The sequence below is a fragment of the Dipodomys spectabilis genome, unplaced genomic scaffold (assembly GCF_019054845.1).
Source record: "Dipodomys spectabilis isolate Male_0828 unplaced genomic scaffold, ASM1905484v1 ptg000695l, whole genome shotgun sequence".
In the NCBI taxonomy this organism is placed as follows: domain Eukaryota; kingdom Metazoa; phylum Chordata; class Mammalia; order Rodentia; family Heteromyidae; genus Dipodomys; species Dipodomys spectabilis.
Window position 1 is genome coordinate 102,814 of NW_024871372.1, and position 27,187 is coordinate 130,000.

General features: G+C 58.1%; 1 protein-coding gene across 1 annotated transcript in view; it reads right to left on the bottom strand.

Annotated features, from left to right (window-relative positions):
• The window catches only part of LOC122101848, a 141,705-nt gene that overhangs the window by 61,467 nt on the left and 53,051 nt on the right, over positions 1-27,187 (bottom strand). Inside the window, exon 6 of the mRNA XM_042672322.1 lies at positions 6,017-6,164. Coding sequence (XP_042528256.1) covers positions 6,017-6,164 — 148 coding nt within the window. The remainder of the gene's footprint in view (positions 1-6,016; positions 6,165-27,187) is intronic.

Sequence of the window (27,187 nt, forward strand, 5' to 3'; positions counted from 1 at the left end):
TTGTCTTTAAGAATAGACGTATCTGTCAGCATACAGTAAAGGATGCAGACAAGAATACCAACAGACCACTGTCAAAAACATCACGTTCTGTAGTGCAGATAAATGACTAAATCCCTGAAGTTACCAGAATTTAGTTTTAAAAGCGAGCAAGAAAATGTGGATGAAAGAACAGAGGGGGAGCGTGAGGGGGACACGCCACCGCGAAAACGTGTCTCCACAGGCAAGTCACCCCACGGGGGCGCGGGCTGTGGCTGCCGCGCTGGCGGGCATGGAGGCTGGGTCTTCCCGTCCGGGCCTCCTGCTTGCTGTGACCCTCTCTGCCTCACGTACAGGGACTTTCAAACCTTGGCTTCAGCCGGAAGAGTTAGGGACGCTGGCGGACACGGGCAGACACAGGCGGGCGGGGGGGGGGGGGTGGCGGCACGGGAAGGCACAGGGCCTTACTCTGCCCCCTGGTCCCTGCTCTAGGCCTCCCCTCAGAGCACACAGCACCACCCACACCACAGACAACGGAGACTCTGTGCCCCAGCCAGCCGCTGGGACTGCCCTAGAGCTGCACCCGGCCACCCCAGCTCCCCGTGTCTGCCCCCATGGAAGGCAGGAAGGAAGAAAGGGAGAGAGAAGGGAAGAGGAAGGAAAGAAGGAAGGGATGGATAGAAGGAGGGAAGGAAAGAGGAAGGAATGAAAGAAGGGAGGAAAGGAAGGAATGAAGAAAAGGAGGAAGGAAGAAGGAAGGAAAGAAGGAAGAAGGAAGGAAGAAAAGGAGGAAGGAGAAAAGAAGGAAGGAGGAAGAAGGAAGGAAGGAAGGAAGGAAGAAAAGGAGGAAGAAAAAAGAAGGAAGGATAGGAAGAAGGAAGGAAGAAGAAAGGAAGTCTAGAAGGAGGAAGGAGAAAATAACAATAGCCTCCCGAGCTACAGTAACCACAGCCTGTGAGCTACAGTCACCACAGCCTGTGAGCTACAGTAACCACAGCCTCTGAGCTACAGTCATCACAGCCTGTGAGCTACAGTCACCACAGCCTGTGAGCTACAATAACCACAGCCTCTGAACTACAGTCACCACAGCCTGTGAGCTACAGTAACCACAGCCTGTGAGCTACAATAACCACAGCCTGTGAGCTACAGTCACCACAGCCTGTGAGCTACAGTAACCACAGCCTGTGAGCTACAGTAATCACAGCCTCTGAACTACAGTCACCACAGCCTGTGAGCTACAGTAACCACAGCCTGTGAGCTACAATAACCACAGCCTCTGAACTACAGTCACCACAGCCTGTGAGCTACAGTAACCACAGCCTGTGAGCTACAATAACCACAGCCTGTGAGCTACAGTCACCACAGCCTGTGAGCTACAGTAACCACAGCCTGTGAGCTACGGTCATCACAGCCTGTGAGCTACAATAACCACAGCCTGTGAGCTACAATAACCACAGCCTGTGAGCTACAGTAACCACAGCCTCTGAGCTACAGTCATCACAGTCTCTGAGCTACAGTAACCACAGCCTCTGAGCTACAGTCACCACAGCTTGTGAGCTACAGTCACCACAGCCTCTGAGCTACAGTCACCACAGCCTGTGAGCTACAGTAATCACAGCCTCTGAGGTACAGTAACCACAGCCTCTGAGGTACAGTAACCACAGCCTGTGAGCTACAGTCACCACAGCCTCTGAGCTACAGTTACCACAGCTTCTGAGCTACAGTCACCACAGCCTCTGAGCTAGTTACCACAGCCTCTGAGCTACAGTAACCACAGCCTGTGTACTACAGTCACCACAGCCTGTGAGCTACAGTAACCACAGCCCCTGAGCTACAGTAACCAGAGCCTCTGAGCTACAGTCACAACTGCACACCCAGGCTTTACCCCACCCATTCCCATCGCCTCCCACTCCTGCAGACAGGAGCTCCACCCACTCTCCCATCTGCAAATCCAGCGGCGGCCAGCTGTTGGTACACCCCAACCTCTGTCCTTCTCCTCAGGCTGCACCTTGTGTTTTTACTGGGCGGCCGGATGGCCCAGGGCTGTCTCCTGAGTCCTGGAGACCTGCGTGGAGTCCTCGCCTCCTGACCTTTGTCATAGGAAAGGACGGGTGAGGATGTGCGTCTGGGGTAGGGTGCCACTGTGCTACACAGCTCAGCAAGGTGGTGAGGAATGGCTACCAGGGAGCTGGGTCCCACAAACGCCAGACTTCGCCTCTGAGATCTCGTGTTTCTGCCCTGGGCCATAGGCCACAGCCGTGGTCATGATCAGAGCGGTGAGGTTGGTGTGGCCGCTGGTGAGCAGACTGTTCGTCTGCTGTTGGCAGTGCAGCTGGGCAGCAGCAGTGGGGAGAGGTGGACGGGAGAGGCGGGGCAGGGAGGGCGAGTCCGGCCCTCTCCTCCCGCAGCAGCTGGACACGGCCTGGCCAGGGCCGGCCCCACAGGCAGAGGTCGGCTCCTCACAGCTCTACAGAACAAGACACAGGTCACGCGTGCCTGTCTGCAAGGGAGCATGGCTTTGTTAGACACAAATGGGGGAAAGCAGAGGCTGTCTTCATATGAAAGGACTGACATGCCTGGCGGTGGCTCACACCTGTGATTCTAGCTACCCAGGAGGATGAGGTCTGAGGATTGCAGTTTGAAGCCAGCCCAGGAGGAAAGTCTGAGTCTCTTACCTCCAATGAACCACCAGACAAGCTGGAAGCAGCCTTGAGAGAAAAGGCCAGGGTGCAAGGTGCAGGCATGGAGTTCAAGCCCAGGCCCGGCACCACTACCAGGGAAGATGGATGGGTGTAAGCCTCAAATTGGACGGTGAGCCTTCGACAGAGCCACGCAGGGGAAGGCAGTGCAGCCTTGCTGACGGACAGGAAGGGTGGGGTGTGGCGAGCCTCGTTCCCTGGACGTGGAGGTGGCGCGGTGCCACCGATGGCAGCTTTTGGGGGAGTCTGTGTCGCTTCCAGTGACCTTGGGGTCTGCAGGGTCCCTCGCTGCCCCTGCGCTGGCGGCTCCCTTGGCCCGGGGATGGCTCGGAGCACGGGGTGGGGTGCCGGCCGGAGATGGAGCTGGCGTTTAGCCTCATGCTTGACTTCACGTGCTTGTTGGGCACTGGCCAGGCCTCCTGGGGTCTGGGGCCAGCCTGACCGGCTCAGCTCTCAGCCCTGACCTGAGAGGGTGGCGACAAACCACAGTGTGTGTGGGGAGAACGGGGCCAGCGCGCCCTGCCGACGGTTTGCAGCCCCGCCTTGAAGATGAGCGAAAAGGACCCGTCAGGAAAGCCCAGGGGGAGGCGGCGGGGCCAGCGCGCCTGCCTGGCCTGGCCAGACCCCCTCTATCACGGAGGGACGGTGGGGCTCAGCTCCTGACCAGGGCGGAGGGGCAGGGCTGATGGCCCTACAGACACCGCTGGATGACGGTGGCCAGAGCCCAGGAGTGAGCTGCAGAGGCACACTATGCCCTCAAGAAAGAGCACTTAGAGGTGGAGCCGGCACCCAGACCCTAAGCTTGCAGTGAGAGCCAGAACTGGATCCCACACCCGGAGCCTGCACCGAGACCCAGACCTAGAGCCCGCACCCAGACCTGGAGCCCACACCCAGACCCGTAGCCTGCACCCAGACCTGGAGCCCACACCCAGATCCGTACCCTGCACCGAGACCCAGGCCTGGAGCCTGTACCCAGACCCAGTACCAGACCCACACCCAGACCTGGAGCCTGCACCCAGACCTGAAGCCCGCACCCAGACCCGTAGCCTGCACTGAGACCCAGACCTGGAGCCTGCACCCAGACCCAGAACTGGACCTACACCCAGACCTGGAGCCTGCACCCAGACCTGGAGCCCACACCCAGAGCTGGGGCTGGCACCCAGACCTGGAGCCCGGGACCCAGACCCAGAATCAGATCCCACACCCAGAGCCGGAGCCCGCACCCGCACCCCCGCGGGGCCCTTGGGAGGGCCCCAAAGGCTCCTCCTGGAACGGCAGGCAGGTTGCTGTCACCTCTCTGACTGGAGTGAGCCCACAGATGCGCCCTGGTGCCGGCCCCGCGTGTCTGTCTGTATGCACGCATCCTTGGCTTTCCATTCGCTTGAGGTTGGCTTGCCTCTTACAGCCTCCTCCATCTCCATTTCTGTGATTATACGGAGCCCGACCCATTTTTGTGCCGTAAAACAGCACGTGTTGGTGGGCGAGCAGCGACGTGCCAGCAAGCACGGCGGTCTGTGGTCACCATGCTTCTGAAGGCCAGCCACACCAGTTCCTCATCCCGGGCTCTGCCGGCAGTGGACGAGGCACAGAGCCCAGGGCCGTGCAGCTGCAGACTCCCAGGAGACGCCACGGAGGGGCTGCAGCCCACACCGGCCACAGGAGGGCCCGGACTCGGCCCAGACGTCAGACGCAGCATCTGCCACCAAGCCCAGGAGTGGGGGGCCACTGCTGCCCGCAGGGGACATCGCAAGCACCAACTGCAGAACACCTGAGGTCCCAAACTCCTCTCCCCTCCCAGAGCCGCCCCTCACACCGCACCCCTCCCTCCAGACTCAACACCCCTCCCGTCCCCCACCACGCAAGGAAGAAGTCCTCAGAAACCTCAGGGGAGCAATCACAAAGTTCAACATGCAGCACTGGCTCCTGGTACGCATGGGTGGTGCTAAGCACTGTCACTTCAAGGCAGTGTGCCAAGTGCAAAGGAGGGAGAGGTACAGGCCACATGGCAGCCACAGAACCCCCTCCACAGGGCCTGTGCACACAGCAGCCACAGAACCCCCTCCACAGGGCCTGTGCACACAGCAGCCACAGAACCACGTCCACAGGGCCTGTGCACACAGCAACCACAGAACCACGTCCACAGGGCCTGTGCACACAGCAGCCACAGAACCCCCTCCACAGGGCCTGTGCACACAGCAGCCACAGAACCCCCTCCACAGGGCCTGTGCACACAGCAGCCACAGAACCATGTCCACAGGGCCTGTGCACCCAAAACCACGTCCATGGAGCCTGTGAACGCAGAACCACGTCCACGGGGCCTGTGCACCCAAAACCACGTCCATGGAGCCTGTGAACGCAGAACCACGTCCACAGGGCCTGTGCACCCAAAACCACGTCCATGGAGCCTGTGAACACAGAACCACGTCCACAGGGCCTGTGCACCCAAAACCACGTCCATGGAGCCTGTGAACGCAGAACCACGTCCGCGGGGCCTGTGCACCCAAAACCACGTCCATGGAGCCTGTGAACGCAGAACCACGTCCACGGGGCCTGTGCACCCAAAACCACGTCCGCGGGGCCTGTGAACACAGAACCACGTCCGCGGGGCCTGTGCACCCAAAACCACGTCCATGGAGCCTGTGAACGCAGAACCACGTCCGCGGGGCCTGTGCACCCAAAACCATGTCCATGGAGCCTGTGAATGCAGAACCATGTCCGCGGGGCCTGTGCACCCAAAACCACGTCCATGGAGCCTGTGAACGCAGAACCACGTCTGCGGGGCCTGTGCACCCAAAACCACGTCCATGGAGCCTGTGAACGCAGAACCACGTCCGCGGGGCCTGTGCACCCAAAACCACGTCCATGGAGCCTGTGAACGCAGAACCACGTCCGCGGGGCCTGTGCACCCAAAACCACGTCCATGGAGCCTGTGAACGCAGAACCACGTCCGCGGGGCCTGTGCACCCAAAACCACGTCCATGGAGCCTGTGAACGCAGAACCACGTCCGCGGGGCCTGTGCACCCAAAACCACGTCCATGGAGCCTGTGAACGCAGAACCACGTCCGCGGGGCCTGTGCACCCAAAACCACGTCCATGGAGCCTGTGAACGCAGAACCACGTCCGCGGGGCCTGTGCACCCAAAACCACGTCCATGGAGCCTGTGAACACAGAACCACGTCCGCGGGGCCTGTGCACACAGCAGCCACACAACTGCATCCACAGGGCCTGTGCACCCTTGTTTCATGTCCCAAGGAATCTGCCAGGTCTCCCTTCTTATGTGGGGACACCAGGCAGATATGTACAGATCTCCTCTCTGCCTCCCCCACCGGCAGGTACTTACAAGTCAGCACGGCCAGCGACCGGTTCTTGGGCATGTTCTCCTCCCTCTGGGCCACGAGTGAGCTGTTGGGCTCTGCCTGGTAGGTGCACAGTGCCTCCCATTCCTGGTCCAGCCGGTTCTTGTTCCTCAAGTGGTCCTCCATGTAGGCCTGGAAGAGGACACAGAGTCAGGACAGGCTGTGAGCAGGGAGACTGCTGGGACACAGCAATCCTCTTGGTTTTTCCTGGGCCTCCAGGTGGACTTGAGGTCCCTGTGTGGGGGCCAGGCTTGGGCACCAATCAAGAACTGAGTCATGAAGTCCACGCTGCAGACAGGATGAACTGTGTGGAAGGTTCAGTCACACTGAAGTAAGGAGGTCGGGTCTAGCCACATGGTGGATGGTAGGGTCTGGCATCTTGCCTTCCCGCTGGGGGAGGGAAACGCCACCACCTCCCAGGGGATGGGCGGGCCCGGATCCCTGGAGACAGGGGCGGGCTCGTGGCTGGTAGGTTACTGAGTCTGTCAGTCCAGTGTCTGAGACTGGGAATTTCCGGTGGACCTGCCCCCTGCGCTGACCCTAGTGAGGACAGATCAGCACAGGCCTCATTACGCATGCCACGTGTCTCCATGTCCTGTGTCCTGTCTCCTGGCTCGTCTCGGATCATCATGGTGTCCCTGTTCAGCTCTCCATCGGAGCTGAGTTGGTTTGTTGGTTTTTTGTTCTTTCCTCTCTGGCCTTTCCTAAAAGGTGTATTTGGGGGCTGCAGGTCTTTATAACAACGGTTGTCTACAGCCAGCTAACTGTATAATAAAGACTCCAATGCTCTAATCATCCAGAATGTGGCTTCTGGGATGATTCACCTTCAACAGTGTCAGATCGTCAGATCCACAGTGTGTGGACCTGGGGAGAAGGAGCATGGAGAGGCTGGGCTGGGCTTTGTGTGTCCCGAGATGTGCAGGCCTGGACAGGGACCCCAGGGCAGAGGTGTGTGCGCAGTGGGGTGCAGAGGGGTGCAGCGAGGTGCAGTGGGCACAGCGGGGCGCAGTGGGCACAGCAGGGCGCAGTGGGCACAGCGGGCACAGCAAGGCGCAGTGGGCACAGCGAGGCGCAGTGGGCACAGCGAGGCGCAGTGGGCACAGCGAGGCGCAGTGGGCACAGCGGGGCGCAGTGGGTGCAGTGGGCACAGCAGGGCGCAGTGGGCACAGCGGGGCACAGCGAGGCGCAGTGGGCACAGCGAGGCGCAGTGGGCACAGCGGGCACAGCGAGGTGCAGTGGGCACAGTGGGCACAGCAAGGTGCAGTGGGCACAGTGAGGCGCAGTGGGCACAGCGGGGCACAGCGAGGCGCAGTGGGCACAGCGGGGCACAGTGAGGCGCAGTGGGCACAGCGGGGCACAGCGAGGCGCAGTGGGCACAGCGGGGCACAGCGAGGCGCAGTGGGCACAGCGGGGCACAGCGAGGCGCAGTGGGCACAGCGGGGCACAGTGAGGCGCAGTGGGCACAGCGGGGCACAGCGAGGCGCAGTGGGCACAGCGGGGCACAGTGAGGCGCAGTGGGCACAGCGGGGCACAGCGAGGCGCAGTGGGCACAGCGGGGCACAGCGAGGTGCAGTGGGCACAGCGGGGCACAGCGAGGTGCAGTGGGCACAGCGGGGCACAGCGAGGCGCAGTGGGCACAGCGGGGCACAGCGGGCACAGTGAGGTGCAGTGGGCACAGCGGGGCACAGTGAGGCGCAGTGGGCACAGCAGGGCACAGCGAGGCGCAGTGGGCACAGCGGGGCACAGCGGGCACAGTGAGGTGCAGTGGGCACAGCGGGGCACAGCGGGCACAGTGAGGTGCAGTGGGCACAGCGGGCACAGTGAGGTGCAGTGGGCACAGCGGGGCACAGCGAGGCGCAGTGGGCACAGCGGGGCACAGCGGGCACAGTGAGGTGCAGTGGGCACAGCGGGGCACAGCGGGCACAGTGAGGTGCAGTGGGCACAGCAAGGTGCAGTGGGCACAGTGAGGCGCAGTGGGCACAGCAGGACGCAGCAGGACGTTCATTCATGATGCGTCAAGCTAAAGCACTCATTGTCTCATTTCTCTCCAAGACACGGGCTGGGAACAGATGCGGTATGGTGACAGCTGCCTGAAATTACTTGTCTGAAAAACAGGAAAATGTCACTTGAACCAAGGCACCGCCGAGGCCTGCTGGGGACCTGGGACCCAGGGTGCGGGCAGCGCGCTCTGCTGTCTCGGGGGCTGAGAGGGGTTCAGGGGCAGGAAGGGGCCGTGACAGGGGTGTGAGGTGTGGGGTGTGTGTGAGGTGTGAGGTGTGAGGATGTGTGAGGTGTGAGGTGTGAGGGGGTGTGAGGTGTGAGGGGGTGTGAGGTGTGAGGGGGTGTGAGGTGTGAGGAGGTGTGAGGTATGTGAGGTGTGAGGTGTGGGTTGGTGTGAGGTGTGTGAGGTGTGAGGAGGTGTGAGGTGTGAGGTGTGGGTTGGTGTGAGGTGTGTGAGGTGTGAGGAGGTGTGAGGTGTGAGGGGTGTGAGGTGTGAGGGGGTGTGAGGTGTGAGGAGGTGTGAGGTGTGAGGATGTGTGAGGTGTGAGGTGTGAGGGGGTGTGAGGTGTGAGGGGGTGTGAGGGGGTGTGAGGTGTGGGGTGTGTGTGAGGTGTGAGGATGTGTGAGGTGTGAGGGGGTGTGAGGTGTGAGGGGGTGTGAGGTGTGAGGAGGTGTGAGGTGTGTGAGGTGTGAGGTGTGGGTTGGTGTGAGGTGTGTGAGGTGTGAGGAGGTCTGAGGTGTGAGGGGTGTGAGGTGTGAGGGGGTGTGAGGTGTGAGGAGGTATGAGGAGGTGTGAGGTGTGAGGATGTGTGAGGAGGTGTGAGGTGTGAGGGGGTGTGAGGTGTGAGGGGGTGTGAGGTGTGAGGGGGTGTGAGGTGTGAGGAGGTGTGAGGTGTGTGAGGTGTGAGGTGTGGGTTGGTGTGAGGTGTGTGAGGTGTGAGGAGGTCTGAGGTGTGAGGGGTGTGAGGTGTGAGGGGGTGTGAGGTGTGAGGAGGTATGAGGAGGTGTGAGGTGTGAGGATGTGTGAGGAGGTGTGAGGTGTGAGGGGGTGTGAGGTGTGAGGGGGTGTGAGGTGTGAGGGGGTGTGAGGTGTGAGGAGGTGTGAGGTGTGAGGAGGTGTGAGGTGTGGGTTGGTGTGAGGTGTGTGAGGTGTGAGGAGGTCTGAGGTGTGAGGGGTGTGAGGTGTGAGGGGGTGTGAGGGGGTGTGAGGTGTGTGAGGTGTGAGGGGGTGTGAGGTGTGTGAGGTGTGAGGTGTGGGGGTGTGAGGTGTGAGGAGGTGTGAGGTGTGATGAGGTGTGAAGTGAGGGGGTGTGAGGTGTGAGGTGTGAGGGGGTGTGAGGTGTGGGAGGTGTGAGGTGTGAGGGGGTGTGAGGTGTGAGGAGGTGTGAGGTGTGAGGAGGTGTGAGGTGTGAGGTGTGAGGGGGTGTGAGGTGTGAGGGGGTGTGAGGTGTGAGGGGGTGTGAGGTGTGGGAGGTGTGAGGTGTGAGGGGGTGTGAGGTGTGAGGAGGTGTGAGGTGTGAGGAGGTGTGAGGTGTGAGGTGTGAGGGGGTGTGAGGTGTGAGGGGTGTGAGGTGTGAGGGGGTGTGAGGTGTGAGGAGGTGTGAGGTGTGAGGATGTGTGAGGTGTGAGGTGTGAGGGGGTGTGAGGTGTGAGGGGGTGTGAGGTGTGAGGGGGTGTGAGGTGTGAGGAGGTGTGAGGTGTGAGGAGGTGTGAGGTGTGGGTTGGTGTGAGGTGTGTGAGGTGTGAGGAGGTCTGAGGTGTGAGGGGTGTGAGGTGTGAGGGGGTGTGAGGGGGTGTGAGGTGTGTGAGGTGTGAGGGGGTGTGAGGTGTGTGAGGTGTGAGGTGTGGGGGTGTGAGGTGTGAGGAGGTGTGAGGTGTGATGAGGTGTGAAGTGAGGGGGTGTGAGGTGTGAGGTGTGAGGTGTGAGGTGTGAGGAGGTGTGAGGTGTGAGGGGGTGTGAGGTGTGAGGAGGTGTGAGGTGTGAGGAGGTGTGAGGTGTGAGGGGGTGTGAGGAGTGAGGGGGTGTGAGGTGTGAGGTGTGAGGGGGTGTGAGGTGTGGGAGGTGTGAGGTGTGAGGGGGTGTGAGGTGTGAGGAGGTGTGAGGTGTGAGGTGTGAGGTGTGAGGAGGTGTGAGGTGTGAGGGGGTGTGAGGAGTGAGGAGGTGTGAGGTGTGAGGGGGTGTGAGGTGTGAGGGGGTGTGAGGAGTGAGGTGTGAGGGGGTGTGAGGTGTGAGGTGTGAGGGGGTGTGAGGTGTGGGAGGTGTGAGGTGTGAGGGGGTGTGAGGAGGTGTGAGGAGGTGTGAGGTGTGAGGAGGTGTGAGGTGTGAGGAGGTGTGAGGTGTGAGGGGGTGTGAGGTGTGAGGGGGTGTGAGGAGTGAGGTGTGAGGAGGTGAGGTGAGGAGGTGTGAGGGGGTGTGAGGTGTGAGGAGGTGTGAGGTGTGAGGGGGTGTGAGGAGGTGTGAGGTGATGGGGTGTGAGGAGGTGTGAGGAGGTGTGAGGGGGTGTGAGGTGTGAGGGGGTGTGAGGTATGAGGAGGTGTGAGGGGTGTGAGGAGGTGTGAGGTGTGAGGAGGTGTGAGGGGGTGTGAGGAGGTGTGAGGGGGTGTGAGGTGTGAGGAGGTGAGGTGTGAGGAGGTGTGAGGTGTGAGGAGGTGTGAGGGGGTGTGAGGTGTGAGGAGGTGTGAGGTGTGAGGAGGTGTGAGGGGGTGTGAGGAGGTGTGAGGGGGTGTGAGGTGTGAGGAGGTGTGAGGAGGTGTGAGGGGGTGTGAGGAGGTGTGAGGGGGTGTGAGGTGTGAGGGGGGTCATGGCTGTAGGGGGCGAGGGCAGCCCCTCTGCTCTGGGACCACAGGCAGAGCCACCATTCACGCTGGCACGTCTGTAACGGGAGCCTGGCTCTCCCCGATGGGTGGCACCGAGGCACTGGCATGGTCTGTGAGCTAAGGTGCTGCTGGCGTGCACAAACCATGTGAAAACACACGTGCTGGTGTTGCAGGGCGTCATGGAGCTGGCCATGGACCGGGGGCCCGGGGCCTGCGCCTGACCCTGGAGGGCTGTCCCCAGCACCCCAGGTCCACACAGCCCAGGGCCTGCGCCTGACCCTCACAGGGCTGTCCCCACCACCCGTGACCACAGCCCAGGGCCTGCGCCTGACCCTCACAGGGCTGTCCCCACCACCCAGGTCCACACAGAAGCTGTGTGCATGCCGTCAACCCGGTCTCATGCTTCTGCTCTGGTTACACGGAGGCTGGGCAGCTCTGCACTCAGCCAGCAGAGCCAGGGAGCCAGGGCTGTGCCCGGGGCCGCGCCCGCGCCTGACAGCCTCGATCGCCGATGTCACTGCGGACAGAGCGGCCTCTGAACATTCCAGGCCACAGGCCAGAGTGGCCAGCTCAAGGCCAGCTCCAGAGGACCAGCCTGGCTGGGAAACCACCGCCGAGTATGATACACAGCCCCGTTTTCATGCGAGTCCACATAAGAGAGCAGAGTGTGCGTGCACATGTGTGCACACTGCTCCCAAACACGGGAAGGAGACCCTTGGACCATGTCTGTCTCCTCCAAGTTCCGACCAAGATCCCTGGCCCACCCTCAGAGGCTGGCTCTGCCCTCCTGGTCAGCCTCTGGCCAGCGCCTCAGTTCTTGTCTGGAAGGCTGTGGGGCCTAGCGGGGGGGGGGGGGGGCAGCGTAGGTGGGGCACTGGGTTGACGTCCTTGCTGTTACCGTCAGCTAGGGCGGCTGGAGAAGCCGGTGCCCGTGTCCACAGCTGTGTCCCACGGCACATATCCACTCCCGCGGCACATCCTGTCCACTCTGGTCACAGCCACACCCCGGCAGCCTGAGCCGTCCACGAGAGCCCGTCCACTCTGGTCACAGCCACACCCCGGCAGCCTGAGCCGTCCACGAGAGCTCGTCCACTCTGGTCACACCCACACCCCGGCAGCCTGAGCCGTCCATGAGAGCCCGTCCACTCTGGTCAGTGGCCCACACCCCGGCAGCCTGAGCCGTCCACGAGAGCCTGTCCACTCTGGTCAGTGGCCCACACCCCGGCAGCCTGAGCCGTCCACGAGAGCCCGTCCACTCTGGTCACAGCCCACACCCCGGCAGCCTGAGCCGTCCATGAGAGCCCGTCCACTCTGGTCACACCCACACCCCGGCAGCCTGAGCCGTCCACGAGAGCCCGTCCACTCTGGTCACACCCACACCCCGGCAGCCTGAGCCATCCATGAGAGCCCGTCCACTCTGGTCACAGCCCACACCCTGGCAGCCCTCTGGTCTCTCCGGCATGGAGCCAGCAACCTGCAGATAGCACGGTATGGAGTCAGGCCAGGTACCGGTGACCGGAGCTGGGCAGTGGAGCCCGCCCCTCCCCTTCCTTTGGAGCGGTCATCTGGCACAGACGATCTGTGTTATCGTACCAAGGTTTTCCTAATAGGGAACACATTTCGGCCCAATGCACTACTTGTGTTTTTGTGAAGCGCTGCCTGGCGTGGCAAGCCAGGAGCTGGCCCCGTGGCTCCGGCCTGGCCTTCCTCCCAGGATGAGCCCACCAGGGGCTCTGGACAGGCTGCATCCACAGGATCCGCGCCTCCTGGGAGCTGCAGTGCTGATGACTTCGCGTTCCTCTTAAGCATGGCCGTGAAATCACACACTCGCCTGCATTTCTAAACTGACCGCCTAGACCCTAAATCCAGCCTCTGGGTCACAGGCTTGGGAGAGGAGAGGGGGGGCGCATTTCTTACATTGTTATTATGCCCCCCCAGGAGCCAAGTCATGCCCAGATAAACGTCACCGTACCAAAACAGATAACATGGGCTCCCGCCTGTGATTCCTCATGAAGCCTGGGCCTCTTGTCCTGTTCTAAGCAGCTTAATTTACCTTGCTTTTCCTTTTTAATTAGTGTGTGTGTGTGTGTTTGTGTGTGTGTGTGTGTGAGAGAGAGAGAGAGTGAGATACTGGCAATGAATCCAGCCTGTCCTGGTGCTCTGCTGCTTGAACCACGCTCTCAGCCCTTGTGTTTCCTGCTCTGTCTCTAAGGTGCCAGGCCGGTCTTGGATTCTACTACTCTCTTGAATGGCTGGAATTACAGGCGTGAGGCACTGTTACTACTCCGCATGACTGCTGCATGATGATTTTAATGAACTGTGTACGCTGCATTGGGTGATGTCATTTCTCTTGTGGTTTCTGGGTAAGCTGCGTCTCCCCCGTGACTGTGGGAAGCTGGACCTTTGTGGCACAATGATGTAGTCTGATCTGTAGGAGCAAACGCACCGTGCCACAGACAGCACTGGGCCGCTTTTCAAGGAAGACGAGCAGGTCGCAGAGCGGCCACGGGGGCAGCAGAGTGCCCGCTCCGGGAGCCCTTCGCTAACTCACACGTTACACACAACAGTACATAAAACTTAAAATGGGAATCTCAACAGTCATTTCAAACGTGTTACATGGGTGAGCTTGTAGTGAGGAGAATGGAGGATTTTTTTAGCTGACGCTTTTTGTTACATAAACAGCACAGGTAGAAAAAACATTAGAGAAGATGAGGGCGACGGAAGCACAGCGGATGTCAGCACAGAAGCCGGAGCAAACCCAGCGCCGGGCTGGGGCGGAAGAGGAGCTGCCGGCCCAACCCCCACCCGAGCTGAGCCGCGGCCAGGGCCGCGCCAGGCTGGAGCCCGGGTCACAGGCAGCCCAGTCCTGGCCCTGGCCTCCTCGCCTCTCTGCGGTGAGCATCCTGGTACTCACTCTGCTGTCTGCAGGGACACACCAAGCCCCGCAAACGCTCCATGCTAGATGCCTGGAGAGTTAATCGTATAAAACAGGCCTGGTGAGCGTCTAACTGCGGCCTGCCACAGGGGCCTGGCGTGCATGGGGTGCTGTCCTACGCCTGCGTGCATGCCGCTGCTTCACACCACACTGAGAACTGCTTCGCTTCAAGGAAGCACCGTGACTCCTCTATGGCACATCCAGCGTTCTAGTCTCTGATCCAGCTCTGGGCCACGAACAGAGTAGTTGCTGGACACAGAGCTCTGGCTCTGGCTGTGAGCAGAGTTGTTGGACACAGAGCTCTGGCTGTAGCTATGAGCAGAGTTGTTGGACACAGAGCTCTTGCTGTAGCTGTGAGTAGAGTTGTTGGACACAGAGCTCTGGCTGTAGCTGTGAGTAGAGTTGTTGGACACAGAGCTCTGGCTCTGGCTTTGAGTAGAGTTGTTGGACACAGAGCTCTGGCTGTAGCTGTGAGCAGAGTTGTTGGACACAAAGCTCCGGCTCTGGCTGTGAGTAGAGTTGTTGGACACAGAGTTCTGGCTCTAGCTATGAGCAGAGTTGTTGGACACAGAGCTCTGGCTGTAGCTGTGAGTACAGTTGTTGGACACAGAGCTCTGGCTCTGGCTGTGAGTAGAGTTGTTGGAGACAGAGCTCTGGCTGTAGCTGTGAGTAGAGTTGTTGGACACAGAGCTCTGGCTGTAGCTGTGAGTACAGTTGTTGGACACAGAGCTCTGGCTCTGGCTTTAAGTAGAGTTGTTGGACACAAAGCTCTGGCTCTGGCTTTAAGTAGAGTTGTTGGACACAGAGTTCTGGCTGTAGCTATGAGCAGAGTTGTTGGACACAGAGCTCCGGCTGTAGCTGTGAGCAGAGTTGTTGGACACAGAGCTCTGGCTGTAGCCGTGAGTAGAGTTGTTGGACATAGAGCTCTGGCTCTGGCTTTGAGTAGAGTTGTTGGAGACAGAGCTCTGGCTGTAGCTGTGAGTAGAGTTATTGGACACAGAGCTCCGGCTGTAGCTGTGAGCAGAGTTGTTGGACACAGAGTTCTGGCTGTAGCTGTGAGCAGAGTTGTTGGACACAGAGCTCTTGCTGTAGCTGTGAGTAGAGTTGTTGGACACAGAGCTCTTGCTGTAGCTGTGAGTAGAGTTGTTAGCAACAGAGCCCTGGCTCTGGCTGTGAGTAGAGTTGTTGGACACAGAGCTCTGGTTCTGGCTGTGAGTAGAGTTGTTGGACACAGAGCTCTGGCTCTGGCTGTGAGTAGAGTTGTTGGACACAGAGCTCTGGCTCTGGCTGTGAGTAGAGTTGTTGGACAAAGAGCCCTGGCTCTGGTTATGAGCAGAGTTGTTGGACACAAAGCTCTGGCTCTGGCTGTGAGTAGAGTTGTTGGACACAGAGCCGTGGCTGTGAGTAGAGTTGTTGGACACAGAGCTCTGGTTCTGGCTGTGAGTAGAGTTGTTGGAGACAGAGCTCTGGCTCTGGCTGTGAGAAGAGTTGTTGGACAAAGAGCCCTGGCTCTGGTTATGAGCAGAGTTGTTGGACACAAAGCTCTGGCTCTGGCTGTGAGTAGAGTTGTTGGACACAGAGCCGTGGCTGTGAGTAGAGTTGTTGGACACAGAGCTCTGGCTGTGAGTAGAGGTGTTGGACACAGAGCCGTGGCTGTGAGTAGAGTTGTTGGGCACAGAGCTCTTGCTGTAGCTGAGTAGAGTTGTTGGACACAGAGCTTTGGCTGTGTGTAGAGCTGTTAGATACAGAGCTCTGGCTCTGAGTAGAGTTGTTGGACACAGAGCTCTGGCTGTGAGTAGAGTTGCTGGACACAGAGCTCTGGCTGTAGCTGTGAGTAGAGTTGTTGGACACAGAGCTCTGGCTCTGAGTAGAGTTGTTGGACACAGAGCTCTGGCTGTGAGTAGAGTTGCTGGACACAGAGCTCTGGCTGTAGCTGTGAGTAGAGTTGTTGGACACAGAGCCGTGGCTGTGAGTAGAGTTGTTGGACATATTATGTAATACTGTGATACTGGGTATGAGGGCTACCCGGTAAGGGTCTGGGTTGTTGGAGGAGTGCACTCTCACCCCCAGGGCTGGCCCAGTGCTGGAGGAGGGCACTCACACCTGCAGTGTGCAGAGCGGGGCAGGGGTGTTTAAGCCTCGTGACTCCTTTCGGGACTTTCTATGCAATGGTTCTAGACTGAGTGGGTCAGGGGTAGCTGTGCCCTCAGACAGTGCAGTGCGACACGCCTCCGAAGCTGTGAAGGTGCCTATGCCAGCGCTGTAAGGCTCCATTTCCTCCCACCCCTCCCTGCCTTCCTCTCCTGCTTGGCTGCTGGGGATTCTGCTGTGTGGAATCCATGGGGCCGGAGGCCCGGCTTCTCCCCTGGCGGGATCCAGGGCGTCATGGTGTCCTACAACCTCTGCTCACGTCCAACGAGTCTCCGTAGCACCTGCATCTCGCTGGCACGAGCCGCTCCACACTGCGCTTTTCCACTGTGGGCTCCTAGCTCTGTCTTCTTTCTCCAGCCACCGCTCCCCTCCTGCCCACCCGCCCGGGCACTTGGCAGGCAGAGTGCCGTACAGCTGGTGCTCGGTGTTTGTGGAATGACTGCTGGTATCCTGGATGGTGCGGGAGGGGTCTGCATACAGCCTGGAACATTCTTGCTGACTGGACACCACGCGCATTTCCCTCAATGCCTCCGCAACTCAGGCGCATTTCCCAGAGACACACCGAGAGCTTGGGGTGTCTCAGCAGGCCGCTCCTCATGCCTTCCTCCACCCTGGCTGAGTCAAGGGACTCTTCAAACTCTTGCCTGCGGTCTGCTCCCCAGGCTCCGCGAGGGCCAAGCCCGAAAGTTGGGGAAGGAAGCCGTGGTGCACAAGGCTGGGCTCTTCCCCGCACCTGGGTCAGCCTCAGCGTTCCCCAGGGCTCTGGGGCTGCAGCTCCTGGCGGCTTCTCTCCTCACCCTGGGGCTTGGTGCGCCTGAGCCCTGCGGGCGGAAGGCCTCGCTCTGCACGGGACAGGCTGCCTGCTTTGGGGCCACTGCCACCCTCCGTGGAGAGGCGGGGCTGGCGGATGGGGGCCTTCACGCCCAGCTGCCTGCTCCGGGGTGCTGCCCCAAGGCAACACTGATGAGATAAGAACAGGACGCCACTGCTGGGCTGGCAGGACGAGCTGAGCTGAGCCAGAGCCGGAGCCGGAGCCAGAGCCGGAGCCGGAGAGCTGGAGCCAGAGCTGGAGCCAGAGAGCTGGAGCCAGAGAGCTGGAGCCGGAGAGCCGGAGCCAGAGCCAGAGCCGGAGAGCTGGAGCCAGAGGACTGGAGCTGGAGAGCCAGAGCTAGAGCCGGAGCCGGAGAGCTGGAGCCAGAGAGCTGGAGCCGGAGAGCCAGAGCCAGAGCCGGAGCCGGAGAGCTGGAGCCAGAGCTGGAGCCAGAGAGCTGGAGCCAGAGAGCTGGAGCCGGAGAGCCAGAGCCGGAGCCGGAGCTGGAGAGCTGGAGCCAGAGAGCTGGAGCCGGAGAGCCGGAGCCAGAGCCAGAGCCGGAGAGCTGGAGCCAGAGGACTGGAGCCGGAGAGCCGGAGCCAGAGCCAGAGCCGGAGAGCTGGAGCCAGAGGACTGGAGCTGGAGAGCCAGAGCCAGAGCTGGAGCCGGAGAGCTGGAGCCAGAGAGCTGGAGCCGGAGAGCCAGAGCCGGAGAGCTGGAGCCAGAGAGCTGGAGCTGGAGAGCCGGAGCCAGAGCCGGAGCTGGAGAGCTGGAGCCAGAACTGGAGCCAGAGAGCCGGAGCCAGAGAGCTGGAGCCGGAGAGCTGGAGCCGGAGAGCTGGAGCTGGAGAGCCAGAGCCACAGCCAGAGCTGGAGAGCCGGAGCCAGAGTGTAGCTGGAGCCGGAGAGCCGGAGCCAGAGCCAGGGGGCCCAGGTGAGCTCTAGAGGCTCCCTGCAGAGGAGCTGGGCCCTGTGGCTTCCTCTGAAAAGCATATAACACTGGAGTGGTGGCTGCCCCTGGTCTCAGCAAGACTCGGGCCATAGCTCATCCATGGACTCGCACTCTCACTCTCTCCGCCCAGGAGATGGTGGCTGGGAGACCGGCATGGTGTTCCGGTGGCTTTGATAGCACCACAGAGCCCAGTGACAGCCGGTCCCAGACAGGCCTCCATTCTGGTGGCCAGGTTTGAATTCAGGACCTTGCACTACTGCTTGGATGTCTGGCTCATGGTTGGTGCTCTACCACTTGAGTCACACCTCTAGTCTGACATTTTGCTGGTTGATTGGAGGTAGAGTCTTGCTGACTTTTCTTCCCTGGACTAGCACCAAACCTCATAGGCCTCAGCCTCCTGAGTAGTTAGTTTACAGGCAGAGCCGCTGGCACCCAGCAGCAGCCCAAGTGTTTTCTGTGTGGTTTTATAGTCAAACACTTCGAGGGTGGGTGACGTCTGGAATGAGAGCTTCAGACGCCGCATCCCGAAGGCACTCTGAGAGCAGGGGCGCGCCTGCCGCACGCAGAGCCCTCAGAGGAGCCGCTGCTGAAGGGAAGGAGCGCCAAGGAAACGGGCAAGGAGGTGTGTCTGGGTCTGGAAAGAGCTGACGTTCGGTGCAGAACGGCCGCAGGGCTGCATTTCTAAAGAACGTTCTGAGGGACAGCAGGGGACACCCAGCGCACACGCTGTGCCCTGCGAAGTGTGCACAGGTGCACACTTAGGAGAGGGAGCTGGAGCCGGGTGTGGTAGCGCATGCCTGTGATCACTGCACCTGGCCAGCCTCAGGCAAGAGCATCAGCCTGGGAGCAGCTGGGCTGTGTGGTGAGACTCCGTCTTAAGAAACCGGGCTCCATTTGGTACGGCTTCATTTCGGGGGGCGGGGGGCTCTGCCAAGGCCCCGCTGTCACAGGGAGCCCTGCCGACGTGGGTTCTCGGGAAGCAAGCGCCCCTCTGCCAACGAAAGGTGAATTTAGAAAGCTGGTTCCGAGGATGCAATTAGCACTAGAAAGTTCTGCCGAGCCCTTTCTTTGCCCGCGCCGGCGTCCTTTACTTCCCTCAGACCTTTTGTGAGAGGGAAGAATGTGCTCCATTTACATTTCCTTCCCCCTGACAACGCGGCTTCACGCCAGTCACCGCGAGCTCCTGCAGCTGAAAGCAAGGAGCAGGCTGCCCGGTGCGGGAATGAGGACTAAAATAAACAACAAAACCCCACACTGCCCCTTGTCTCCACGAACACGCGAAAGGTGAATGTTTATGGTGAATGCCCGAGTTCCTAACGTAAGACATTTGAAGTCCAAGCAAGAATATGAAAAGATCAAAGGAGAAATCAGACGAGGTCGATCCTCTTCGCTAGAGCAGAGACTCGGGAACTGCTTGATTAGTAGAGGTATTTTGCTGCATCTGGCATATTTTAAATATTATTTATTAATATTATGCGGCAGGCTTGTTAAAATGTTTGAAATTAGAAATTTAAAGTAGGATAAGCTCCAAGAAGGACAGACACGGATAAATAATCCGAGGATATTTATTATTTTCTTAGGCTGGGAAAGATGAGCAGAAAGCAGAGCCTTGGACCACACAACAGTATCCACATAGCCATGGGGCTGATGAAGAGATGGATCTCAGCAGAGCAGTGCGGGCAGGGAGGCCGCGCTGTCCAGCCTGCTCCTTTCACCCGCACCCTGCCCACACCACGGCAGGACTGCACTGCCCCGCCCTGGGAGCCCACGCCACCTGGAAACACACAGCAGATGCACAGCCAGCACAGCAGAGCAGCGGTCAGTGCCGCTCAGAGTGCAGCACAGAACACAACACAGCACAGCACAGCACAGCTCAGCACATAGCACAGCACAGCACAGCACAGAACAGCTCAGCACATAGCACAGCACAGCACACAGCACAGCACAGCACAGCACACAGCACAGCTCAGCTCAGCACACAGCACAGCACAGCACACAGCACAGCACAGCACACAGCACAGCACAGCACACAGCACAGCACAGAGCACACAGCACAGCACAGCACAGCACACAGCACACAGCACACAGCACAGCACAGCACAGCACACAGCACAGCACAGCACAGCACAGCACATAGCACAGCACACAGCACAGCACATAGCACAGCTCACAGCACAGCACAGCACAGCTCAGCACACAGGCAGAATTCTGGGTCCCTGGGAGGCAGCCTGAGGGAGAGGAACAGGACCAAAGGAACTCGGAAGAAAAATGGCACGCTGCTTGTGGGCAACCTTTGGTTCTTTTTCAGGATGAGCGTTCTACAGGTGTGTGAAGTAGGGAGGGGCAGGGGCAAAGCCCTGGACTGGCTCACAGAAGGCGGCACGCGGGCCTGAGCCTGCTTTCCCAGTACCCAGAGCCAGTGCTGTGTCCCAGCTCTTCTGGGCAGGCGCTCTGCTCTGAGGCCCACGCGCTCGGTGGTGACCTTGGGGAGTGGTTCACAATGTCATCTTCATGTGGCTGAGAAAGGTAACTCCCCTTCCTCATGCTGCAGCCAATCAGATTGCAGAGGGAGGGAAAAAGTCCCACGATTCCCGCAGTACCCGGGCTTTCTATGAACAACGGGGAGAAAACACAGTCCAAAGGGGGAAATATGAAGCAGATACGTACTGGTTTTGAGTCCATGAACAATGTTAGTCACCAGCGGCTCCAATCTATAGTCCTAGATACTCAGAGAGTTGTAGTTCGGAGCCAGTCCAGGCAGAAAACTCCACCTCCAACATAACCAACAAAAAAGACTGGAGGTTTGGCTCAGGTGGTAGAGAACTAGCCAAGCAGGCAAGCGGAACAAGTAGGAAGCCTGAGTTCAAGCCCCAATACCACTGTCCCCCCCAGCACCAAAACAACACCTCCCAAATGGTAACTGGAAAATAAAATAAAATACCTGCAAGAATTAAGAACTTCCCTCCCAGGCCCTCCAACTGAAGCTCAAGCCCGGGGCCTCTGGTGAATGACCACCAGGAAGGGAGCAGCCCCTGGCTGCCTGGCCCACACCTCTCACAGCTCTGCAGGCTAGCTCTGCAGGAGAGCAGCTAGGACAGGGGCCTGGCTGAATCTTGATGGTGTAGGAATCAGCTGACTGGATGTTTAATTAATCTATTTTTAATTACTGTAGAATGTCTACGTCTGATATTGCTAATCTAGAAGAACAAGTCCAGAATGGCCAAAAGTTACATTGATAAAGAGTTCTTCCTGCCCAAATGACCCGCGGGAGATTCCTTGAAATCCAGATGACTGACAGCCTCTGGGCGGTGTTTTTGTTAGTGTGGGTGAAGTGCTGGGGATGGACCCCAGGGCCACACACGTCCTCCCATGCCGCACCTGTCCTGGGCTCTGCAGGCTGAGGGATGTCCCCGCCCGGTCAGCTGGTGACCTGCCCTGGCCTTTATGTCACAGACTTATAGACCGCGGCAAGCACGCGGTTACCAAGCCTGGCAGGCAAAGCTTCGTCGGAAAGTCATTAGCAACTATACTCCCTCCTAGAAATGTCCTAATGAATAAGCCTCAGAGAAAGAGCAAATCTTATCAATAACGGAAGGCTTGTTCTTGTGCCGGGCGAGCCTGTGTTTGGCTAGGGTTCTGTGGAGGGACAGAAGAGGAGGCTTGCTCCCGCTCACTGGCTCACTGGCTCAGTTGGGAGGTGAGGGAGATGCCCAGCGGGGCCCCACAGGAAGGGGAGGGGGAGGGGACTCTGCTCCCTGACAACACTTTGCATTTTCAGGCTGTCATTCTCAGAGGAGCTCAGAGTTTTAAATGCACAATTTTAGAAATCTTATTATCTTATTTAACATTTAAAAATTAAGGTTATATGAACCTTGGTAAAACACAAAGATGAGTTCTTATATAAGAATAGAAATAATTGAGGGAATCCAGCCACATTTTCCATAAATGTGCACCTATTAATATTTAAATTCGGGGCACAGAGGTTTTCCGACACGCTGAGAAGCCCTGCCGCTGTTTCCACTCAAGGGGAGATTTAGGAGTGGGTTCTTCTAGCTCCTGCCACCTGGTGGGAGCTGACATTTCTATTCAACTAGATCTGTTCTGCACACCCTGAGCCGGGCTGCCAAAGTTCCGGCCAGCAGCCAGCCAAGGCCATGCGAATCAGGGAAGGGGCCAGGGGAGGAATCGTGAGATGACATCAGAGAGGCAGGACAGGGATGGGGAGGGGAGGAAAGGGGGAGGGGCTGGGCTGGGGAGAGGAGGGGAGGGACGGGGAGGAGGAGGGGCTGGGGAGGGGGCAGAGGACCCCTCCAGGGGTCCAGGGCTGACTCTGAGTTCCTTGCTAAAGACAGAAGCAGCCTGGAAAAGCTTCCAGAGAGGGTGATGGCTGGAGGAAAGGCAGAGGGGTACAGAGGGAGGCCAGGCCTGGCCTCTTGGGAGTTTGGCCTGGCATGATCCAAAAGCTTATTTTAAGAGCAAGGGGAGAGGGACTGGGAAGGTGTCTCAGTGGTAGAGCGCTTGCCTTGCATGCATGAGGCCTGGGTTCGATTCCTCAGCACCACATGAGCAGAAAAAGCCAGAAGTGGCACTGTGGCTCACATGGTAGAGTACTAGCCTTGAGCTGAAGAGCTGAGAGACAGCGCCCAGGCCCAGAGTTCAGGCCCCAAGACCGACCAACTAACAACAACAACAACAACAAAACAGCAGGAAGAGGAGCAAGGGGAAGATGCATGGAGGCTGAGAGATGGAGATGGAGATGGAGGAGATGGAGATGGAGGAGATGGAGATGGAGGAGATGGAGATAGAGATGGAGGAGATGGAGATGGAGATGGAGGAGATGGAGATGGAGATGGAGGAGATGGAGATGGAGATGGAGGCAGCGTGGGTGAGGCTGGCGGGCTTTGCCAATGGGTGAATGGGGGTTTGGTTGATTTAATCATCCAACACGTTCTTCCCTGTGCTCCAAAAGTTTCTGCAACCCTTTAAGTTCCATGCAGTACCCAACGGCAGCAAGGAACAATGTCTGTGACTCAGCCTAAGGAACTCGGCCTTAATTGACCCAAAGTCAGAACAACCTTACCAATGCCCCAGATCCTTCTAAGGCCATCTTTTGTCACGTGGAAAACACGCAGACCTCAGAGCTCTGAGCAGCCAGTCTTCTCGGCCGCCGCCGCCGCCACTCGCCGAAGGCAAAGCGACAGCGAAGGCCCAACAGTTCAAAATGGGAAGCCAGTGCAGCAGCGAGAGCTACACTACCCACCAACGAAGCAATTCTGACATACAGACTGAGGCGTGCACCTCGCGCTCACACGCAAACGTGCACAGCGACGTGGCCACGCCAGGCCGCCACTCAGCCCCGGTGAGCACACCGCGCCCCGGGAGGCGAACGCTCATCCCGCGATAAACGGCAACTGCGATGACAACCAAAATGTCCTATGAAAGATTCATACGCTGGCGCAGACCAAGGGGCGCCGGCTGGAGAGAACAGAGCGAGGGCGAGGCCAAAGATGTGCCAGGTCTCGAGAAAACAAGAGCTTGTAGGAAACTGGAACTACACATGCGTACCACACCTCGCCACCTGCCATCCCCCGGCCACCGTGTGCCAGGGAGCTAGAGCTTTCCAAGCAACCCAGCACAGGCCCAGGTCAGCAACAAGACAGAGTGTCTCCCTAGCAGGGTCCGAACCCCACACATGACAGACTTGCGGAAGGCAGGCTGGAGCCACAGGCGGACCCTGTATCTGGGGGTCTCTCCCCCTCGGGAACCCTACTCGTGGGGGTCCCTCCCTTCAGGGACCCCCGCTTCCCCCATCTCCCAGAATCTCGCTAACTCAGAGCCCCAGCGTGGACCGAGGTGCTCATGTGTGTGAGAAACAGACTCGCGGGCAGGGTACAAGGAGTGACCACACACCACCAGCTACCAGCTATGCGTGGACCAGCCACAGACGCCGGTGGAAACTAATGATTTGAAAAGTATTGTTTACTATGTATTAGCTGTACTCAAGTGGGCCATCAAAGGGGATAAGACAGAGCGTTGTGATATTAAACAATTAAAGATGTATTTATTTCTTTCAGATCATTCTTCAGTGTTTAACGGTTTTCTCAGCCTGCGCTCTCTTCTCTGGTTGGCTTGAAGCCTCGCCCAGCCGGGCTGTGTGGGAACATTACATAATCCATTCACAGAACGCACAAGCAGCCCCGGACTCCATAAAATATTCATTCACTTTCAAAAACACTGGCACCCTGCTGTCAGGTGTAGACAAATTCATACGGAACATCAAAAAAGATGGCGGAGGAGACGTTTCCTTTCCACAGAAACATTTTATTCAAAATTATTTTCATAAGAAAGATTAACAATTTCAACACTCGCTGCTAATCCCTTTCATTTAGAGCTCCGCTGATAAAAGTCTTTGCTTGTCATTCAAATAGTAAGTAATAATTATAGATTCGAGGCCTCCATCCCGGGCTTCATTAATGGCAAATTGTATGGAAGTGTGCAGCCTAAGTCAGCTTTGATACATCTCAAAATGCAATTTCCACGGCTTCCCCTGGCTATGTACAATTAATTACACAGTTAATAAGGGAAATATGTTAATGAAAGGAACATTATTTATCCAGACCACCTGCCTTTTCCAAATATCTTTTCTGTGCTTCTCCTCTGCTTGCAGTTTTGTTCTGCAGACAGTTGAATTAAAAATGAAAACAAGTGGCAGTGGGTGATTTTCAATAGCTGGCTGTAGCCACTTCAACAAGACAAGTCTGAAGAACGCTTAATTCCTCTCATGGTATCTCTAATGATGTCTGCCCTTGAAAGTTTCAACTATCTGCCCATGGAATCTTGAATCTCTGAAATAGCTATTTATAAGACAAATAATTACTATTTAGGTTCCTTATTTCTACCAATTATATAGATATCTCCAAAGATGAGTAGGAAACAATGAAAAATCTACAAGAAATAACATGGATGACTGAGAGACGAATCTTAGTTGCTATAAGCAGATTAAAGTCCCCGAATTCTCTTCTTGTCCTCGCAAACCTCTCCTCTTAGTGACAATTAAATTCGCTCCTTCCCTTTGGATAATTGGAGTCTGACCACAGGTAGTTTGACACAGACACTGCGTAGGCTACAAAGAAAGCAACTATCTTGAGACACAGAGGAAGAATGGAAATCTGAAATGCAGAATACAGAACAGAGGCCTGCGGCCAGCACGGGATTCCTAGCATTCCTTAGAGCCCTCTTGCACAACGTGAAAGCCTTTATTTGCAAATGTGTGTTTTACAATACACCCTTGTTTATCTAAATCAATACATACTCCTTATTAAATGAGAAAACATGAGTTTGATACAGCCTAGGCCAGGCCTCTTTGACATATGAAATGTACTTTAAGCTCGGAATTATTCAAAAATCCCATTAACGTTACGAAATTCAGTTATAAACCACCCTTGCCCCCCCAAGAGTTAATGGGGGACGAATGAGAGGTAGAAGTGCCCACTCGTGAAAATGCAATTCTAAGCCAGCTACCATGATCACACACTCCCGAGGAAAGCCCCCAGACCACGTGACACGGCCGTGCCCTACGGCGGGGGTGGCAGGGGGCACTGTCCAGGGGTCCAGGGGGACACAGGCAATGCTGGCCACTTTAAGAGCCTTCTCCCCAGTTCGAAGCACTTTGGCATGACATCTGTTTGAACTGCTGTCCCCCACCTCACCCCAATGTGATGGGCACCTAGAAAATTCCATTGTCCAAAAGCAGACGCCCTCCCAGATCCAGCAACTCCACCACGCGGCTACCAGCAGAAAGCCCAGAGGAGACATTTCTGCTGCGCGGTGAGGGCTGCGTGTTAGAACGGGAACCTTGGGAGGCGGGGTGAGGAGGGGTTGCCTAGCAACGCACAGCAGCTCTTGGGTTACAAAGTAGCAGGCTTTTCTTAGCAACAGCCTTTTATATTCTGTGCCTGCGATGCAGTCATTACTGTTTTCTGATGAAGTTTTTAGGAAGAATAAAGGGCTTCGGCAAGAGCAGGGAAGATGGGCCAGGGTGGCAGCAGGCAGGAATTCAGGCTCTTCCAGCAGATACGCCGGGAGATGACACCTGAAAAGACTTGCAGAAATTCTCAACGTGTTCACTCAAAGAATGTTTTGATTTTTACCTTCCTAAAGCTAACAGGATGTACGCACAAGAAGCAAACGCAGCAAAAAGGAAACAGAGGCACCGGGGACGCAGACCCCCTCCAGACACAAGACGCTGCCCGCTCAGCCACCGCGCGGCTTAGAGGGTGAGGGCTGAAGGGTCCGGCTGCCCAGCCCGGCCCGGCGCAGCAGCAGAGCTCGCTCCTCATCGGCTGCTTTGAAACGAGGGACCCAAAGCACAAAGAGTGTTTGTCACCAAGAAGTCCTGAGGGCTGGGCAGTACCTGTGCCGTGGCCAGCTGTCTCGGAGGCAGAGGCAGGACAAATGCGCTCAGAGTCAGGCTGGCGAGGTTAGCAAGCCCTGCCTGGAGTGCACCTCGGCTGTGCTTGGCAGACCCCTGGCAGACCTGACCCGCGGGCGACGGGAGGAGCAACCAGCGTTTGAGGCCAAGGGCAAAACAAACAAGCCAGGAGTACTAAGGTGTGAATCAGATAGAACAGGCCTGCATCACAAGTGTGGGGTTCAGACAGACCGACAGATGGACAGACAGACACACACACACTTTTCACTTCATAGAGTGAACACTCAAGAGTGAAGGCCACTGTAGATTTCTGGTCTTTTTCCAGCTCCATGCCTCTTGTCTGTGGGCCGCACAGGGCAGCAGACGGGCTCCTGGGGGAGAGGGCCGGGAGGCTGGGCTGGCAGGTGGACAGGCTCGCAGGTGGACAGGCTCTCTGGAGGGGGGGAGGCTGGGCTCACAGGTGGACAGGCTGGGGGGGGGGGAGAGGGCCGGGAGGCTGGGCTGGCAGGTGGACAGGCTCTGGGTGGGGGGGAGAGCCAGGAGGCTGGGCTGGCAGGTGGACAGGCTCTGGGGAGGGGAGGGGAAGGGCCGGGAGTCTGGGCTCCCAGGTGTCCTCCGGGCTCGGTCTCTGGCCTACCCTCTGGACAGCTGCCTTCCTCGCCACACAGGCAGGCATTGAGGCTGCCCAGGCCGCAGCCACGAGCCCCAGGCCTGGCCTCCCGCTGGGCTGGGCTCCTGCCAGCTCACCGCCACCGCTCTCTGGGTTTTGGTCTGTTTTGGGGTGACCCCTTTGCCTAGCTCCAGAAAAGTGGACGTAGGAACCGGGCTGAAGGTGGCCACTGCCTGGCTGTGTGACTGGATGGCCGTCTGAGCGGCCCAAGCTGTGCAGACGCAGTGTTGCGTGGTGTGGATGAGCGCTGTTGCGGTCCATGCATCCGCATGGAGAAGCCCGTGTCCAGTGAGTAACCTGGAGTGCTGCCTTGGAGGGTCAGAGAATGCCGGACAGATGACTCAGCCAGCCATTCACAAGGTCCAGGGGCATCCCCAGGAATCCAGAA